Consider the following 21098-nt stretch of genomic DNA (forward strand, 5'->3'; position numbering starts at 1 on the left):
CTGAGACTAAACACTCTGTCTGAGTTGATATTAATTAAGCAGGGAGAATTCGATTGGTTGTATTGATTGTGTAACGTATCGTAATCCACCCAGATCAGGTTTCCGTACAGTGACAAACGGAGCAGAGGAAATTAGACCTGAATGATTTTTTAATATGCTGTGACTGCTGAAGTGTGTAATGTATTTAGCTTTAATAAGCTTGAGTGATTTGTGCTGCGCTAAAAGGCTCCTGGCTGGTTGTGAAAGGCCCCGTCAATTGTTCAGACCTGTTTTATTTTTTTTGCAAGCGTATAAAAAAACACGTTGAAGTGTAAAAGGAAATCAATGTGTCAAACAGTTTGTACATTTAGAGCAGTTCAGGCTTGGTCTTCAGCCTTTCAGTCTTAAAGTCTTAAGCAGAACACAAGCGGCATGAAAAGGTTTAGTACAAAACAACGATGATGAAGTTCATGTGCTGTGGTGAATTTAGACCAAACTAATTAAAATTCTCAGGCAAAACAAAGCAAAGTAAAAACACCACGGTTACTTTATTATTCATGGCTGAAATTTGTTTTTTTTTGTGTTTATGATTTCAAGCATGCTGTTCACATGTGTTTTGCCAGAATAAACTTCTCCTTGCTCCCACTCTCTCATCTTTAGGGTAAAGCCATTGGCGTTGGCATCGGCTGCATCCTGGGCATGTTCCCTCTTCTGTTCCTAAAGGACGACGACAAGAAAAAAGAGGGCCAGACGGAGGGGAAGGAGAAATCGGAGTCGCCACCTGCTCCGACTGAGAGCGACGAAAACTGAAACTGTCAACTTGCTGAGGACAAATATTATTTGGAATCCGTTCGAATACTTAAACCTGGGACTGTTGGCCTCGCCTGGTGGACCGAGGTGTGTGAACACCTCACACAGTCTGATGATGTTTGTCACTTTGCGAGGCTGATTCTAACAATGGAAGGTATTCTGAAAAGGGTTTTAGATATTATTTGATTGTACATTTTTAACTTAAGCACAGAGACCTGACCGTCTCTTGAAGAGACATGAGACTGTTTATTCATTGGACTGCTGCTACGTCAACTATTGCACCATAACCTCACCTCGTTTTTGACTGACCGACACAGGCTGAAACTGATTTATCTGACACACACACTCTGCAGTGGCCTCTTTCTCTACCCTGTTAAATGGAGCAAGTATAAAACGAGAGGGTGAGATGGCAAGCAGGTTAAATGAAAGTTAGGGCCCCTCGAAGTATCACAGTAAAGTTTGGAATCTACGCTATCGGAGATAATTCAGAAAAAAACATGCATTTAGTAGAGCACTTACCTCGCCAAGGCCCCACAGTCCCCTCATGAAACAACATTTAAATTCACTGGATCCACATATTTATTTGGATCTGCACCAAATTATGCACACTCATAAATATCATAAAAATCCATGAATTATTCTGTGTCAACATAACTCTTGGAAGAAAAAAAAACTATCACAAAATGCCGAAGAAAGGAAAGTGAGAAAATAATCCTGGATCCTCTCCCTTGATTTGGATCTGCACCAAAATTAAATGGGTTCCTCCCTTGGTCATGACCCACCTCTCAACACAATTTCATAGAAATCAGTTTCGTGGTTTTTGTGTAATCCTACTACCAAACAAACATTAGAAACATAACCTCCTTGGCAAAGATGATTAGTTGGTCACATGGCTTTTTGACGTCGAAGGTTTTGTGTATATCGTCAGTCACTAATAAATGAAGACTGAAAAGATTCCACACCATCACACGGTGCATTTCAGCTTGATTCAGAAGCATTAAGGACATTTAAAGACCTCTCCTGTGTTTCCTAATCAGTCTTTGAAGGTGTTGAGTCATACAAAGAGAGAAATCTAATTTGCATACTATATATATATATATATATATATATGTTATATATATAAACACTGTATACAGTATCGAGTAGAGTACAAGTACTGTAACTTTTCAGTTTTACAAATATATCTCAGTCTTAAAAAGTCTTGCCAGTCTGCCTCATCCACGCTCCAGATAGTTTTTTTGTTACTTGTCGGTGATTCATTTTATATTAAATACTTATGATTTCGCCCCTCAACATTCTAATATTTACTGTGTGCAACCAGATGGACGCAGTGCTGCTAAAGAGCAGTCTGTTACTTTCTCCAGAAGAGTGGAGCTGGATGAGGAGAGAGAGGGAGAGAGGAAGAGCAGCAGCGACAGAAAGATAATAAATCCCATCACTGAACCACCTGAGACCTCTGTCCCATTTGGCTCTGACCCTCTGGCCCCAACATCATGAGATTGATCTCGTCCTGCTCTGCACCAGTCGACATTTAACCGAGCTACAGCGAAACCTCTGCCAGGGTGAGACAGCAGCAAGCCTCTGCTCCAGCTCGTGTTACACTATGATTATTGCCCCGTTTGATTCTGTTAGAAATCTGCTGCTGCTGCTTTCAACACTAACGCACAACTACATATTCTCCCTCTGCACCTTGATGAGCAGTGTCTCTGCTCTACTGCCCTCTACTGGCTGAGATTTGAAAGAGGTTTGTGTTGTATTTCAAACACATACAGGTGTCATTCATCACCTGTTTATCTCCCCTGCTTAGTATTCAAACCACCTCAAAGTCGAGCTTGAAGTTATCACTTCATAACTCTATAATTAATGTTGTTAATCGTTTATTTTGATCTGCAAACTGTAATCTGCAGCATCTGCTCGCCTAGAAACACTGCAGCAGGAGGGGCGTATTCAAGATGATGAAATACTTCCATCAATCCAGGTCTTGATTCAGCTGTTTACTGATTATCTAATTTATCTTATCACTTTTTTGGAACTGAAAACTGTACACCTTTTAGACTGTTTAGAAGTTGAAATGAAGCAGCCACGTGTCCCAAAAAAACCTATTTATTTTTCTTCTAATATTCATATATGTTGCCACTGTATATTCTCTTTATTTATCTCCGGGGACAATGCTAAGAAAAGAATATATTTGTCAACACAAAAACATATTTGTCACTATATTTCCAGCAGCAACAAGAAGGACTCACCATCTGATTGCTGTGTGTGACAGTGCATTACTAAACCTGCTCTGAAAACACTAACACCCCCACAGAGGAGACTTTGCCCTGTATGAGATTGTTTTAGTTATTTATATTGTGCAGAACAGTGATAAAAATGAAACAAAGAATTGAAGATTTATGTAGTTAGGATTTTCTTTGATCTCATTGCTTGATTTCCTTGCATGCACTGCTAATAAAAAAAAACTATTGTACATGTTTACTTTGTAATAATTGAAAAAGTGTGCTCTGGAATAACTTGCTGCAGCAGGATATGAGGTGGTGGAGGGGATGGAATGTGACTGGCTGGATTAACAGGCACATTTCTGATTCGTATATCTTGAATCTCATGATAAACACACATAGTTTAAAAAATAGGATTTTATCTTTTATCTATTTCCCTGCACAGATCTGCTGGGATGTCCAAAATGCAGAGATGGACGGTGTTTGGGTCGGATCAACAGAAAGTAATGGATAGATGACTGTTTGATAGCAGCAGAAGAATATCAGCAATTTACCTCCTTACGATGCATCATTCACGTAAATTGCCCGTCTCTGTGCTTTAGAACCGTCTTCATAGTCAATCATGGTAAAGAAATATATATAAATTTGGAGCTGTTACCTTTTTCCTAGATTCCCTGTGCATCATCTAACTTATTAGTATTAGTGGGAGAAAAGCAAAGAGGATCTTTAGTTGACAGAAGCTCCGAGTTGATATATTATCACGAGTTAATGTGGTTTTATCTGTTATAAAACCTGGTGAAGTGTTAAATCAAGAAGTCTCGCCTCATTAGTGCAGGGGCATTAATGCATATTTTGGAACCTTAATTTATTTCATATCTGTTGTTATTTCTGTATTAGTAAGCTGGCTGCTTGGTTCATAAAAATGCAGGAGAGATTTCAAGTTATTTTTCAGGTCTTATTGTTTTCAGTGTTTAAAGACCTTGTCTCGTATTAAAATACTTCTTCATTCTATGGTCACCACTTAAAATATATTGGGTCTTGTGCAATGAAAATGAGACTGGTTTTCATTTTTAGCTTTTATATCCTGTTGCATCAAAACCTCTGAAGCTTCATCTTCTCTAGAACTAGAAATAAATCTTTGGATTTAACTCTTGGGTTTTACCCACATCACTGAGGTTTGAACTGGTGTCTACACCAATGGGAATTTCTCTTTTCTCTATTGCTCCAACATAAATTCTGAACTTAAAAGTAAATTTTCATACAGATAAAGCACATTGTCTTCTTGGTTGCATCACTTCCTGATTTATGTCTGATATACGGCATTTTTTTCGTTGATGCATTAAATATAAGTAGCTCTTTACATGTGTAAAAAGACGAGAGAAGTTCTAAGGGAAAAACTTGAATGAGAGAACAGAGATTGTTTCTATGAATTAGTACATGGCTGCAAACATGAGGTCCGGTGTGAACTTTACACTCTGCATGGAAACATTACACGTTCCTTTTATTAATGGATAATGACACTTGTCTCTTTCTATTTTGAGCATGTTTAAATGTAAGTTTAAATCAAAGAAATTGAGGCATGTTTTATTACAAACTGAGGCTGGTGAGATTTTTGAAGTTAACAAATGAGATATCTGCTCATTATAATTTTCAGTATCCTCTTAGCTCACAGGAATACGTAGGAGATTTTGGTTGGTGAAATTACTTTTCCTGCTTGAGTCGACCTCTGTTCAGGTGGAGTTGACCTGATGCTGCTGTGAATTAAATGAGTTCAGCAAACTCCACGAACCAATTAGATCAGGGGTCTTCAATGTTTTTCAGGCCAAGGACCCCCAAACTGATGGAGAGATGGAGCAGGGACCCCCTACTATATACAGTATATGTGTGCATTGCTGACTGAAAGATAACGTCTTCTGCCTCCATTTATCCGTTCGGTACAATATGTTGGATTCATGTCAATGTGTATTTAAAGACATTTAAATTTGTGGAATTTTTTTTTTTTTTTAAATACAAAATTGTCTAATCAACCAAAAATTTCACGGACCCCCTGTTGAAGACCTCTGACTTAGACTCAAGGATGACCTGAATTGAATTTGATTGAATTTGGTGTTCAAAGGTCAAAGGTCAAGGTCACTGTGACCTCACAAAGCACATTTTTTGACTTATGAATGCAATATCTCCAAAACTACTTTAGGGAATTTTTTCACATTTGGCACAAACATTAACTTGGACTCAAGGATTCATTCACTTAATTTTATAGCAAAAGGTCAAAGGCCAAGGTCACGGTGGCCTCACAAAGTGCGATTATGTTTTTCTTGAACATGATATCTTAAGATCAGCTTGAGGGAATGTCTTCAAATTTTCTGCCTCGAACCGGCTTCAGCTCAATCCGTATATTTCACTGTTGCGTGTTGTCATCTTCGTCCCATTTTCTTTCCCTCCGGTTGTCATTAGCTTTCCTCGAACACACACTGGATGAAAACATGCACATACACACACACACTAACAGGTATATCTGAGTCAGACGGGAACAGCCAGGGGACACGAGGGACAGAGAGGAAGCGACTCTGAGAAGATCATCAGAGATTAAACAGCTTGGGACCAGTGTCACGTAGAGGAGGTTTGACTTGAGTCCTGTGTTAACAGGTTAAAAACAACAAATACATCTCAATGGCACTTTGTATTATTGCACAGAGGTTTTACTGGTTTCTAAAAGACACTATTTTTGATTACATGGTTTCAAATCATACATGTTCGCCTTCAATTTTTAAATAAGACAATTCAAACTCATGAATAAAAACTCTGATTCATTTCAGCTTTATTTGTTACTCATCGTTTTTCTATACTACTCACTCTTTCCTCCATAGGAACAATACTAAAATGGAACAGTGGGGTAATAAGAAAAAAATCACACACACAGTGCCGACTCTCACATTCAGTACAATTCATCACACGTATGTAAAATACATACAAATATCTTCATAATCAGTATTAAGTCATTGAAATAGCTGCTCATTCTGATAACACATTCATAAATTATATTTCTATACTAATGTCCCTGCACTAAAACACATGCAGACACATGAACATGTTATCTAGAACAAAAACAATAAAGGTTGCAGCTGTAGCAGTTAGGCAAAGGCATACTTGGGAACACAAACACACACACACAAACACACACACCTCTTGAGGAGTTTAGGTGCAGCCAGTGTTCGATCCATCTGGGTGTTAATAATTTCAGGCGTTGAAATGACTACAGATCCCTGTTCACTACTGACACTTCATTAACTTCGATTGAGAGGGACCAATGTGCAGTTAAATATTAAAATAATTAACAAAAAAGAAGAAAGTGATTTGGTCTAATTGGCTGAGGGAGACTGACATGAGGTTAAATTGCACATAGCTACCAAAACTGGTTTTCCCCCTAAAATCTGGAATATTTCCCCTGTGGTATATATTTAATAATAATTGTTAACTCTATAGATAATTCTATATGCATTGTAACTAACCTACATGCTAGCCTGCAGCAGATAGCACCTTCAATAACCAGGCCACTGTGCAGTCGCTTGTGAAAACTCCCAGTGCACCCGAACCTCTCGTGAATGGAGACTCAATAACGAAAAAAAACCAGACTCATAATTAATGATACAACAAACGTGAAGGCTTCGTTTTTGCGAATCACAAAAATCAACGTCCGGTTCACCGTCTTGTGATTGTGCAAAACTCAAACCCAGGTGAAGTGACAGGATTGTGAATTTAGTTGAGAAACTGTACTATTAGTGTTGAGCTCATGGTCGGTGTGAGTCTGCACTGGGAGACGCTGCAGTGTGGCCGTTTCAGTCAGTCCCACATGGTTCACCTTCATTACCTTCATTCAGCAGAGTTCACACAGTTCACACAGGCAGCAGGCGTCTCAACCTGCGGCTGCGGCCCAGCTCCGGGTAATCGACAGTTTTCTTAATGTGTTCTTTCTCAGTAACAGACCAGAGAATGAACACAGCACCAAGCTGCCACTGACGAGAAATACATCTGAGTTCGAAGTTTCTACTTTTTGGTCATATTTTCCACTTTATGTGGACAACTTCACAAAAAAAAAAAGAGAAACTTCTAATGTATTTCCTCTCAGTTTGGCCGCAGCTTTCTGTTCAATTACTCTGCATCACTATCACAGGCTTCAGGCACCGTTTAAATAATAAGTACGAACACATTATGAACTGTGTCACTATTACATTCCCCACTGATTCAGCACAGAAGGACACCACTTAGAGTAAAGTAGAATGATTACATTATTGGAAAAGCCTTTTGTTTTCTATTCTCTATGCTCATATTACAATGTGTCTGTGACTACTATTGACTACTAGTTCCAACTATTGACCTTATTCTGAATAAGACATTATTGCAATTATTATTTTCCATTCCTAGTCCTACATGATACAGAGCACAGTCTGATTAGGGCTCAATATGTCATCCTACTACTTGTTTACACTCAAAATCGGTTGTCGTTGTCAGGCAGTTGTTAACGGTCATGTCGATGTGGCAAAGGGCTGTAAAAACTCCAATAGGACGTTTATAGGCAATTAAAACATATACATGTCTACAAAATGTGACAAAGGTCAGAATACTCCAGGTCTTAACTTGATCATTGCTTATTCTGAGTATGATCTTACTCAGTTTAAGCTCATCAATGCTATTTACATGGCAGTGTCTTATTCAGACCATTTTCCTAATCATATAAATATCAGAATATTGGCGTGAGATGCAAACTGACATGAGCTAAAGCTTGTCGCTTAACTTATTTGATGTTTTACATATTTTTAACCTTTCCTTTGCCTTTTCACGGCTGTAGCATGATCCATTGAAACTAAAACAAAGTGTTTAGAGAAAGGTCGAGTCTCCTCACCAGGAGGAACTGTCATCTCGTCTTAAAAACACTTTTATAGTAGTGGTTTCAAAGGATCGTTTGAGAGCTGCATGGGCTAATATGTATTTCAAGTGACTCTCTACCCAGTGGGAGGAATAACGACACAGTCCACACTTTTATATGGCAAGGCCAACACACACATACACACACACACACAGACACAGAGACACACACAGACACACACTCTGGGCATAGTGGGTGCAACGGGTACACAGGCTCTCTCTCTCCCCCTATGGCATGCTTCTTTGTTGCAGCCTCACAAGGGCGGCCTTTGTGCTCCAGCAGAGTGTGACCGAGTGCAAGCGTGTCTAAGAGAAAATATGTGCAAATTTGTTTCCTAGTGCCTGTCTATGCATGAGTTAGTGTTTTTGTGTGTGCGTCGTGATATTCGTGCCCTCTTCATGAGCTGCTCTCCCACTGCGCTGGCTGACGTCCCACCAGTGGGCAGGACGGTGGTGATAGAGGACAGGGGAGGAGAGCGAGTCTCCTCTCTCTCTTCACACTGTGACATTGTTGTCGGAGCGGGCGGCCCGGTGTCGAGATGGGCATGGAGGGGACAGAGGGTGGGGTGGGGGGGAGTTGAGGGAGGTCAGTTCTTTTCCTGGTGGTAGGACCAGAGATGTTCCTTCAGCAAGTTTTCTTTCCAGTCTTTCCACTGAGCTTGTCTCATGTATTGTCTTCATCTTATAATATGGCAGAAAAGCTCCTCCCGTGTTCATCCAGTGCCAAAGGTTCAAATCCTGTATGGTGTCTCAGAAATGGTTTCCCTTGGAGGATATTCACACCGTGCACTGAGCGCCTGTTGAAACAACGTGACTGGGGGGGGGCGGGGGGTTTCAGTCTACTTTGTCGTTGTTGTTGGAGTGAACAGGCTGGCACTGGGCTGAGTGTGTTTTAGTGGTGGCAGAGGGGTCCCTGGCTTTGTGTTTCTGATGCAGGCCGATCGCAGCCAGAATGCTAATGATGTGCACGTGGAAGTACATAGACCTAAGAAAGAGAGGAGGAAACAGCGAGTGTAACGTTGTCATTAATGCACCAAACTGATGTAGAACATTACAGAGTACAGCAGGAGACAAAATCTGTTAAAAACCCAAATGTGGAATATCTGTCAAAACATAAAAACATCATTGAACATAATATATGCGAGTCGCCAATAGACTGCAATTATTAGTCGATAAATCAGTTAGTAGAAGAACATAAAACAACAGCTGAAAATGTATCTGCAAATATCTTGTTAATCAATTTAGACATTTTTTATGAAAGAGCATCAAAATTCTCTGGTTCCAGCTTCTTATGTGGATATAATTTCTAATATTTTCTTCTTTACCTGAAAATCCTTGCGCTTTTGTTTTGTCTGACTAAGACGTCTGGACACTTGGTCCTCGGGAATTTGACCCTAACCCCCATTGGAATTTATCAATATTTTCTGACATTTTGAAATTAATATAATAATTTTTATATATATATATCATAATTAGTGATATGAGAGAATTATGATTTCAGATTGTGGGACCCTCAGAAATACTTTCTTTGACTGTAAAGTGAGCACATATTAATGAATATCCCAGATACAGACAAGAGGCCAACAAACATATGGATATAATGTATAAATGGAAATCAAATCCTCTCCTTTAAAGTTTTGTTCAAACTTCAGTTTTGACAGGCATACAGAGACACATTCTTCACATGCTGTAGAAAATAAGATTGTGATCTCAAAACAGCAGCAAGAAGAGGAGCTCCTTTGTTTGTTGCATTTAGCTGAGCAACAAAAAAACCCCCACAGAACTGGTGTGTGAGAAAAGCATCAACAGTCTGCAAGGTCACAACTTTTGCTTCGGTCAAAGACGTTGAACTGGAGTCCGTGGATAGATGATGGATTGTTTTTGCATCACACAAACTCATGCAGTCACACGAATGCATCAAGCGTGAACCAGGTCTGATTAGATAATTAAATACGGGGGACGTACCTGTAATAAACCAAAGTGGGCTCTACTGCAAGAAGTAAGAAAGGCATGACGGTGTAGCAGATGGCGAGCTGAGTGGCCACCCAGGTTAGGATGTCGTAAAACAGTTTCAAGTCTGTGGAGGACAGGAAGTTGTGACGAACCGACTTCCTTATCTGGTGGGGAGAGGAAGATGGAGCCAGACGGATAAATAACTCTTTTATTTCACACTTGATGTACTTGAACTACACTATTGATGTTAAGTTATGTGAATATATATGTATGTTCTTTTTATCTTCCTTTAAATGTTTTCCTTAGTTTCAATGAATTTAGACTAAAAGGTTTCTGTATGTTATATTTTGCTGCGGTGTAACATGTATTTTCTTCAACAGGTCAGTGAGATGCTGCTAAACCGTCTTTACCTCACACACTGAGAAGAGAGAAACAGCCAGACCCCAGTTTCGGAATAAAAAGTCAATTCAAGCCCTTCATACACAGGCACACGTCTTTTCTGACAAATACACATTTCTAAAACTTCTTATATATTATCAAGAATGCCGTTACAATAACAAACTTTATATAAATATATAATTACAAGGGCTGGGAATGTAATAAAGCTATCAAAATTACATTTGGAGAAAATACTGACTGTCCTATTTATAGACTTTTCATTTTGTTTTCCAGAGGGGGTGAGGTACTCACTGCTCGTGCTGCCATGGTGATGGGGATGGCGGTGATGAATGTAAAATAATAGCCTGGATAAACGCCGTGCCACAGGGCAGACAGGATGAACGTCAACGCCAACCGGTGCTTGGGGGCTCGGTCGTAACACACACTGAGGAGATGAGAGAAATTAAACATGTGCATGAGAGTGTATGTCAAATGGAAAGTAATTGTTTTCTGTGTGCATGAGTTCATATTTTGCAGAACTCACGTTTTGAGCCAAATTCCTGTTTGAATATTCCAGTTGTCAATGAAAGTCTTGAAACTGGTTGCAGTCTAAAAAAAAACAGGGAACACATAACAGTGACTGGGTGCTCTTATCGTCAGTGGTGGTCTTTGACCCAAATTAATTTCCATGACGGTACCTCGATCCCCATGATGTTGAGGTTGCGGATGAGATCCCATGATGGCTTTCCATTTTCATCCATCCCCATGAAACCATAACCTGCAGCGTTGTTCACAGCATCGGCTGGAAAAGAAAAAAATCACGTCTTACATGGCAATAACAATAATAGTGTATGTCCTCTTTATATTGGCAGTGCACAGACCCTGTGCTCACCCAGTGTCCAGGCGAAGTAGAACTTGGGCCTGGCTGCTTGTATGGAGAAGAAAGCGTAGGTGAGCCTGGTGAGGAAGGGGGCGTGGCTGACAAAGTGGGGGTCCACGTTGTACGTTATGGGCAACGAGCGAGTCACAGTGAGGAAGAACAGCATGCAGCCACAGCAGACGAGCAGCTTCTGACACACAGCGTTCTGCAGGGGAACATGATGGAAACGTGCATCACGAATAGACATGATGAGAAGTGGGCGATACAGGTCATATCAAAATCAGGTCCAGCTGGCACCAGAGGAAATTAGTAGTTATAATCAGTTATATGTACTTTGTATGTTTTGGATGCAAAAGTTTGATTATTTACACCTCTTTTAATTATGCAGATGTTTTGTGATGATTTATTTTAGCCATGGCCCATTATTATAATTCTAATAAATATTATTATCATTATATGTAAAAATACTGCTAAGTGAAGAATGCAATACTCCAGTTTGTGGCACCAGCAAAAAGCCTCTGTAGTTGTAAAACCATTTATTTATTTTTTATTTAGGATACTGAATGTGGTAATGCCTATATTTGGTTATATTTGGTATTAAGTGTTACATAATTAATGTTCACGTGATGCATGTTATAGGGTTTTAGAGCAGTTTCTTTTCTTCAGTTTTTGTGCAAGTCTTTAGCTTCAAACATAAAAAAAAAGCAGAACAGAGACAGAAACAAAACACTGAACCTTTCACCATATCCCTTAAGGCTCAGGTGACATGTTCTTTAAACTGGAACATATTGGACCTGTACACGACTGGATGCACAAATTCTGTTGGCCCTCGGGGACACATTGATTTCAGCAAGTCAACACAAGCCATTTCTTTTTCTGCCAATTTACGTCTACACATCTTAAGTTACAGACCAAACAACAAGGACCAGGGTTAATTACAGCTTTAGGAGGAGTTTAATTAAACAATAGGCCGGGGACACTTTCAGACAATGCAGGAGAACAATGGAGCGACAGTCTGCTGCATGTGTGACTGTAAAGTCTTAAACTTTAATTAAGAGAGGACTGTTCTAGAAAAGAGGCACATGTTATATTCCCAGGATGTGCATTGACTAATATATAGATAAACTTTCATGACCTTACCAGAGGTGACGGGTTTGGCGTCTTGTCGTAGCCGTTCTGTCCGTTACACGTCCCCGAGTGCTGCCTGAGCCTCTGGCTGACGTGTCGTCCCTCGATGAAGTCTATGTAGTCCTTATAGTTACTGCACGGCCCCACCAGGACGCTCAGGAAGTTCAGATTGTAGCTCAGGTACTCGATGAGAGACGGCTTCACTCTGCACAAAGAACAACAGAAGAAATCGCTGAAAAGAGAACAAACCTGGGAACAGACCTTTTATTTTCAGTAATAAAACAGTGATCAATTCAGGTGAAATGCAACAGTGGTGCTCTATGTGTTTGTTTGAGTGAGCTGGAAATGTGAGGAAAGCATGCCATGTATTTTTAAATAATATATTACAATTAAAAATGGTGTAAAACTGTATTGTTGATGACAGATGAAAGGGGTACATACATGTAAAAAAAGAAATACTTTATAAAATTTCACATAGAGACAATCTAAATGTTATAAATTAGATTTTGTTTTTCTTCCTTTGGCTCTGATTAGAACAGTTACAGCCTTTAAGGGAACCAGGGTTTGTTCTGGCAAATACTCAAATCTCAGGAAATCATAAAGAAATGTGCTTTTCAATAAGTTTATTGATTTCTGAAATCAAGTTGGTTTCCACTTGCTGAGCTTTTATCTATATTACTGGTTATTACATTAAAGCTTGTATATACAAGTGGTACAATTGAAACTGAACCCTACAGAATCTGCACAAGCATCTTAGAATAAAGTATCAAACATGAGACAATAACCAACTTTACATGTCCAGGGTTACGGGACGAGAACAGCACTAAGTGTTATAAGTGCTTACTTGTACATTTTTCATTTTCTTTCTATAGTGACATGCATGGGACACTGATGAGTGTAGTTGTATTGATTCACATGCATAACAATTCAGTGTTTTTCATGCAAAACGATGCCTCCTTTCTGAGTTCCCAGCATGCTTTTTTTTTCACATGAATAATCTATTCACCATGATGTCCTTGTCATTGTCCCTGGTGGCTGAAGGAAAAGAAAGTTATTTATATTTATTTATTCTTTAAAATAAGGCGTTCATTCAGAGGCAACCCTCTCTGCTCACATACGCACCCTTACAGTAGGTTTGGGTTTAGAGTAAAACTAAGTCACACAGCAACATATAAAAGTCCTTTGTTTGTTTTACCATATTTAAAACTCACTTTATCGCATGGAGCTCCTGCTCCGGGGTCAGCTGTTCAGATTTCTTACACGTACCTGAAAAATAAGGGATGAATCATCAGTATTAAGCCTGTTTGAAAACTTTTAATTAATCTGACACCACCCTGTTTAATCTTTTCTTATCTATTATCCCCTATTACAGGATGATTCAATTTCACAGTAATGGGCCTTTTTCATGGGAGCCCCCTTGTCATTTCACAGTAGGAGAGGTACAGATATTGCCAGTAAAAATCCCTGAGGGCTGGATCCATTTAGCTGCTTCAGTGCCATGATTTACTGCAGAAAGATTCACTTGCTGTGTCACGAGGACAATTATAGCAGCATGGACACCCCTCCCCCTCAACGGTCGCCATCTTGGCTCCGTTGCAGAAGGTCAGAGGCCACCAATGTATTTTCAAACATGACAAAATGGCAGCTCATTTTAAGGTTGAGCGAGCAAAGTAGATATATCAGACACAAGGCAGTGAGTATACTGTGTAGTGATTGTACTACATGTGTGTGTACTGACTAAAGTACTTGTTAGAATTAAGACGCAATGACTGTCGCAATAATGCATTGGCAGGAGCATTGAAATTGTTATGAGCAACACCTGAGCTTTTCCTGTTATATTAGTTTAGAAAACCTGAAATGAAAAAAACGTATGTTTAATGTCAAGTAATTGTGGAAGTTTGTTGCCTCCACCAGTAAAGGCTGGCAACATCGGTGTGTGTGTGTGTGTGTGTGTGTGTGTGTGTGTGTGTGTGTGTGTGTGTGTGTGTGTGTGTGTGTGTGTGTGTGTGTGTGTGTGTGTGTGTGTTTCCTCTATCTTACCATCATGGAGCTGGAAAGCCAGTGTGGTGATCTTCTGAGTTACTATCATCAGAGGCCTGAGCAGAAAAAGCAGAGGAATAAACTTAGTGAATCCTGAAATGAGAATAAACATGTAGTGTATGAACCTGAATATCTTTTCACATAATACCATTTTCAAATTTCTAACTTACACAAAACTGTACCATGGAATTTGACAGTGTCACTAAGAAATCTACAAAAACAGATGTTCAAGGTAAAGAAACCATGATTTAAAATGTATTAAAAGTAAAACGTAAAGACCATCACAGCTCAGCAAGCAAGTCATTTTCTATACTGACCTTAAACAAAGCACACCCAATAAAACACTGGCTAACTAGAATGGCACTCAGAAGGGCAGTCCCCTTAAACTCAATGAAGCTGCACCAAACGACACAGACTCATTGAAATCAATTCAAATACACCTCCTTGGCTGAGGTGATGAGCCACTGGAGGAAGCAGCAGAATTTATTTTACCTTGAGAATGTCCTCGTTCTTTTCCAGCAGTGCTTTGTCAGGTCAATTATTAATATCTAAATGTTCACTTAAACACTGTCTCTCTTTAAAACCAGACAACCTGATCTCCATCTTGTGAAGCTGATGTTATTGAGAATGTTGCCAGTTACATGACTTCATCCATCAGATACTGAGTTGTTTCCATACCATTTGATATTATTGACTTAAAGGTCCAGTGAAAAGGATCTATTGGCAGAAATTTTATAAAAAATAAATCCTGGTGAGATTTTCACTAGTTTGTTTCATCTAAATTATGCAAATTGTTGTTTTCTTTACCCTAAAATTGGCCCTTTATATATAAATACTTTATATTTACATCTGGAGTGGGTCCTCTCTACGGAGGCCGCCATGTTTTTTACAGTAGCCCAGACTGGACAAACAAAACACGTTTGGAGTTTTTCTGAAAACAGAAGGCTACCACAGGCTCTCTGTCATGTTTGGAAGGGGAGGGTGAGGTGAGGGGTGTTCAGCTGCAACATGGAACTTCACCACTAGATGTCACTAAATTCTACACACTGAACCTTTAAGAGAACATACAATTAGTGTAGAACAAGTCATGTGTGAGTTTCCTTTAAGTCGCACACTGGCAAGTGACACATTTATGGACACCACCAAGTGAGATAACTGCGGAGGACGTTCAGGTCCTGTACTCTCAACTGACAGATTCACACCCCCACTAGTTTCATTCAAAGATAGAGACCTCTCTGTCCAGAGAATGTGAGTGTGTACGTACTGTGAGCACAAGCACACATTTAACTATCTCAAACACACACACACACACAGGAGCCAGTGTGAGGGGCCCGCATTGTGCGCACAGCATGGAAAACTAAGGGGGAGAGGGGCCTGGCCATGAGGCTGGCAGGGCTGGCTCAGTGAGAGCTGGCACCGGGCTTTAGAGAAACGCTTTCAGGGTGCCAGCTGGTATGTGCAGCATCGCACCACTGCAGCCACCACACTCTGTTTTTCCACGAAGACCAAAGTGTTGACCCAGTTTAGCTTCTGTTCTGCAGTGTTTGGAAGTCAAATGGGAGAGCGACACAGATTTTAGATTAAGTGCATGACACCTTCCTACAGGGAAAACAACGAAACACAATCCTGACCCTTCCCTACATTCGCTGTTTTGCCAGAAAGAAAAAGAGTAAATCTCAAATTTTGCTGTACTTGATAATCTTCATCATACGATCATACGAGCACCGTCTCTGTGACTCACAGCCATTTATCTGTCCAATCTGAAAGCTTGACGCAGCTGAATCTTTATTCAATACATGACCCCCACCAAAGGCTGAGTCAGAGGCCTGGCTGCTCGTCACCAGAGTCACGAGGAGAGCGACTGACGCTGCCAGAAAATTCATCCACAGGAGAACTGGGTAAAGACGCTGCTGAATGCAGGAGCCAGAAAACTCAACTGTTAACTTTAGAAAAACTAAGACACACAGAAACGTTATTTCCAACTTTTTTTTCTCTAGTAAAACCACCAATACCACCTCAGGCATTATTCTGCAGAAGCACACGTAGGTGTTGGCAGCTCCGTGTTTAATTTGTGAATCATGGGAGGACTTTCAATGAGAGGTGTTCCACAATGAGATAAGTGGCGTGCTAACAGAATTAATCTTTATCACAGCAATAGCATCCTAGCAATGTGGAAGCAGCTGTGGCGGAACAGCTAACAATACATTTTCAATATGTAATCTTTCACTTAACCAATAACGAGCAATGACGGACGATTCACTGTGTGTCTTCTGTTAGAGGAAATCCCCTCCCACTGTGCTAACTTCTTCTTTCTGATCCTTGGAGGAAATGTGGTATTTAAATGAGGAAAAACTCAGAATAAAGAGACGCATATTTAAAAGCAAACTGTTGTCTCCTAGTTTCTAACACAGTAAAGTTACAGAGCAGGAGGCAGCGAGCACCTTAACTCTCTACCCGGCTGGAAAATGTCAACTGTGAACAATTCCCACTGCTGCTTTTTAATCAGCGTGTTGTATTGACACAAGGCCGGGGCGCAGTTCAACTGATAAAGTAAGAACTGTTCGAAAACTGAGGTGATGAATACGCTCACATCAGTGAAGGTGCGGCACAAATTAAGACCGAGAGGAAAAGAGATGGTGAGGGGACAGATTTTTTTTCTTTTCTTACCCAGAGAAGTCAGTGGACAGTATCCCATAGTTAAATATGACGACGCGGCTCACTTGGCACACTGTCAGGAAGCCCATAGCCGTCACCATGGAGTACCTGCATGTGGAGGGATGAAAAACCAAACAAGATGAGCCACAGAGTGCAGCTTTGTGTCTTTGCCAAAGTAATACTTGTTACTTTAATTTTGAATTCCTTTGGAAATGTAATTAATTCATCACAACATCATTTAACTTTAATCATTTTATTTTATTACTTTTTTGTGGCACCAAACTTTATTGGTGCACTTGTACATTAGAAACGAGTCTCGCTGGTAGCTCCTACTACAGTCTCATACAATACTATCCATCCATCCATCCATCCTTTATCTGTACCGCTTATCCTTTGGGGGTCGCCGGGGGGGGGGGGGGGGGGGGGGGGGGACCCAATCCCAGCAGAGATAACATTAACACTCACATTCACACCTATGGTTAATTTAGAGTTTCCAACCTAACCCCATTTTGCATGTCATAGGACTTTGGAAGTACCCAGAGAAAACTCCTTCAAACAGGGGGAGAACATGCCAAGTCCACACAGAAAGACCCCGGAGGGATTTCAACCTGGAACCTTTTTGCTGTGAGGCAGCACAGCATTGTTTAGATATAATTTCTTAGATGTCAGAACTACTAACAGCAGAATGATTACAAAGTTGACACTGTGTTTTTCTTGCAGGTGTTCAGAACAGGACTGTTTATATCTTCCTCTGCTGGCAGGTAATCCCTTTATACATGAATACCACAGCGACCTACAGTAACCACAACACACTTATGTTGCTCCATTCATGAAGAGAATACAACATTTCCGTAATGTGCTTGAGCCAAGTTGTTTGAATATAGGCCAACACACACACACAAACAAATGTACGTTAAACCTCAGACAGGAGGGAGGACACAAAAAGACTTGTGCACACACCGTCCATCTGTGTTGATGTACCAGACTGGTCTGGCTGGCACGTCAGGCTGATCCTTACAGGACGAGTTTTACATTAAGTTCATGCCTTCAACAGCAGTATTTGAGTTCAGGTCACATTTTAACAGGAGGATAACTAGCACCGTGCATTACATTGCTGTGCTGGAATGTGTGGGAGGGAGTGAATGAATGGGAAGGTCCAAGGGGATGAGCAATGAATAAAGACTTTTTTTAAGATTAAAATGAAAAACGTAGTACCACAACAAATACTTCATCAATATTAATGTCATTAACTGGACTCAACCATCTGCCCGACCCACCACACACACCTATGACTTAAATAGTTTCTGGGCTGATCTTGTCCGACAAGTTTTGCCTCAAGTCAACAGTAACTATCTTTTCACCACTGTCACTGAAATGAGACGGTGCTTAAACATTTCAGTGCTGCAACATTTTGTGTCCATAACATAGCCATATCCCAGACTTTTATGCCGGTCTTCCATTGAAAGGCAAAGACTCACCTGTGCACACTGTCGATATCGGCTTTAACAATAATCACATAGCTTGTAACCACCACTGTCAGGATGTGAGTTGAGTACCTGTAGAAAAGAACAAACACTGTAAGAGAATGTATATCACCAGTATTATTTATTTCAGATGATGGGACTTTGTTCTGTATGCTGATGTTACGATGGTGTGTGTGCCAATAGACCCTTAACACATTTCCCCTTGGGGTCTGTTACTCAAGCCACCACATGTGCATCTGCCTTCTCTGCACTTCTTCTGTCTGCAGCCTCAATGTCCTCCTATGATTACAACCCTGTGGTGCTGGACCCTGCTCACTGGACGTCTGTGTATTCGCCAGGAAGGTAGACCATTGATAACTGAGATGTGCTCAGTGGTAAACTACAGTCACATATTTCCCCCCAGCACACGCTGCTCATCAAGTCACAGCATTGGCTCAGAGTAGAAAATATGAATGTGGTGCAGCGTCATATGAGAGGGGTGCACTTTGTGGGGACTGGATGATGCCGTACCATCCGAAGCAGAAGATGAGGAAGGCGACGCCGAGGAGCGTGGCCACAGCGTGTCTGACCAGGGGGTTGGCATGGCGAGGGCTGAGGTAGAGACGGAACCAGAAGGCGGCTGCCAGGGCGAACAGCTGACATGCCAAAAAGTTCACCTGTGTGGGCGAGACAGAGACGAGGATGGGAGTCCACTGCTGCTAAATATAGTCGACAAGCCACGTGCTTTGAGTAAAAAGACTAAGACAACTCATAGAACTCACATAGGCTGTAACTGTGACAGGTTCTAATAACTTGTCCCACTTGTTTAATCACCATCAATAATAGCATCCCAATACTATAAGGATGTACAGCTCTACAGGTAGAGTATCAAACAGCTCACTGTAAACTTTAAGTAGACCAATTTTAAAATGTTGTCATATAAGCTTTTCTTTATCTATACAGAGTTTCTATAACATAAGCTCAACATGTCAATAGTTACAAAAACCTACAGATCCAATATATAATGTGAAATACAATATTGCAGCATGTCTTGTGGATTAAAGAGTGAGTAAAATATACAACAAGACATGTTATCAACCTTAATATAGCATCTGTCCAAATGTGTAATGCACTTGCAGTTTTTGTGTTGGAAAACTAAAAATAGACACACACAGACAAATATCCATAAATCAAAACTTTGTCACAGCATCTTTGATGAACTGGCATCAGGAGAATTTAAAACCCACAGCCAACAAAATAAAAAGTTATTTTCAGGCACAAACATCATGAATTTTCAGGAATACACAACAAAAAGTCCGTTTTAATCATCCAGCTTCTCAAATGAACAGCACTGTGTGTGTTTGCTGTGGGTTCACTGCAGGTCTCAGTGAGAAGAAGTGACACAACACTAGATAACAGGCGTCTCATTCATTACTCTGAGAGCAGTACATCATGTGTGTAATACCCAACGTTGTGACTCAGCTGCAGACAGAGAATCGTACCTGATCCAGGGGGAAGTCCAGCTGGTCACTGACGGGCTGCAGCCACTTGGATCCGGTCGTTTCAAACGCAGCGTCCGTTTGACGCTCTGCCATCATCCTGCGCTGTTGTTCAGAACCTCAGTCTTCTTTTCTTATTTTATTTACTTTATTTAAAAAATAATAATAACCACCTACTGTTCACTCATTGTTTTCCCGAAAGCCTCCGTGACAAGTCAAACCAGTCCACAGTGTGATAGTCCGGGCATGGCACTCCCAGCTCTGCCTCTCCTCCTCCTCCTCCTCTTCTTCCTCCTCCTCCTCCTCTGCTCCCATCCTACTGAAACGCTAAGAAAATTAATACAGTTTCCGGTAATTGCTACAAAAATAAAAGCAGGGGTTGACAAACGTTCACGGTTAGGTTTTATATCGAAGGCTTTAGAACAAACAGAGAGGATTTTTTTTAAACTTTTGTTTGTTTTATTGCTTAATTTGATCCATTGTCTTGTAATAACTTGTTTAAATCTTTACTTGCATAAACTTGTTTTTGGAAAAGTGCTATATTATTATTATTATTATTATTATTATTATTATTATTATTGTTATTATTATTATATCAGGAGGAAGTTATACTAAAGTTTTTTAACCCCTCACAGATCTGCTTCCATACAAGGACATGTTTAGGGTGTTTCAGTAAAATGGGTGAAAATTATATTTATATATTTAAAGAGACATTGGATTAATCGTAATATTTTCACATATAAAGTTACTCTGCTGTACTTCCGGTGATGATGATGCTGTCTGTGCAGCTGGATGCAACATAAACTGACAAGTTGGTTGTTACTGGACATTTAGAAATGAGGGGTTGTGTTAATGGTGAAAAGTTAGTCTATAAACAGATTAAGAAAACATAACATCCTCTGTGTTAAACCTTACTTAAGTAAAAGTCCATAAATGTTATCATCGAAAGGAAATGAAAGTATGAAAGGCAAAAGTTGAATCATTAATCAATAACACTATTGCACACATATGTTGTGTTGTTGATGTGGTTCGAAAAGATGCAGTAATGTGTAAGTGATTACACATTAAGTGATTACACATTACTGTGGAGATTATTTAAACTACTTCATATAATGTTGTGCGGTTACTCTAGAAAATACATAACATTTTTAAGACGTGTTCATCAAGCGTG

The 21098-nt window shown here is 40.1% G+C and overlaps 2 protein-coding genes across 3 annotated transcripts in view; one reads left to right on the plus strand and one right to left on the minus strand.

Annotated features, from left to right (window-relative positions):
• The window catches only part of LOC117776851 (transmembrane protein 65-like), a 38132-nt gene extending 34871 nt beyond the window's left edge, over positions 1–3261 (plus strand). The window contains exon 8 of the mRNA XM_034611196.1: positions 640–3261. Coding sequence (XP_034467087.1) covers positions 640–789 — 150 coding nt within the window. The 3' untranslated portion in view covers positions 790–3261. The remainder of the gene's footprint in view (positions 1–639) is intronic.
• On the minus strand, positions 976–20215 carry mboat1 (membrane bound O-acyltransferase domain containing 1). Of its 2 annotated transcripts, XR_004616497.1 has the most exons (14): positions 19931–20215; positions 18960–19105; positions 18444–18521; positions 16978–17073; positions 14311–14366; positions 13482–13536; positions 12283–12475; positions 11155–11347; positions 10961–11064; positions 10807–10871; positions 10575–10707; positions 9897–10048; positions 8064–8916; positions 976–1107 (listed from the first exon to the last, which is right to left on the minus strand). XR_004616497.1 is itself a non-coding variant. In XM_034611195.1 (13 exons), the coding sequence occupies exons 1-13, from the start codon at positions 20024–20026 to the stop codon at positions 8766–8768; spliced, it is 1518 nt and encodes a 505-aa protein (XP_034467086.1). In that variant the 5' UTR covers positions 20027–20215; the 3' UTR covers positions 7939–8765. The 2 variants fall into 2 exon arrangements, 1 of the variants encoding a protein (XP_034467086.1); XM_034611195.1 differs by lacking the exon at positions 976–1107 and having other exon boundaries at positions 7939–8916.
• Between the last annotated feature and the right edge of the window lie 883 nt (positions 20216–21098).

This window comes from Hippoglossus hippoglossus, chromosome 16, assembly GCF_009819705.1.
Source record: "Hippoglossus hippoglossus isolate fHipHip1 chromosome 16, fHipHip1.pri, whole genome shotgun sequence".
Taxonomy (NCBI): Eukaryota; Metazoa; Chordata; class Actinopteri; order Pleuronectiformes; family Pleuronectidae; genus Hippoglossus; species Hippoglossus hippoglossus.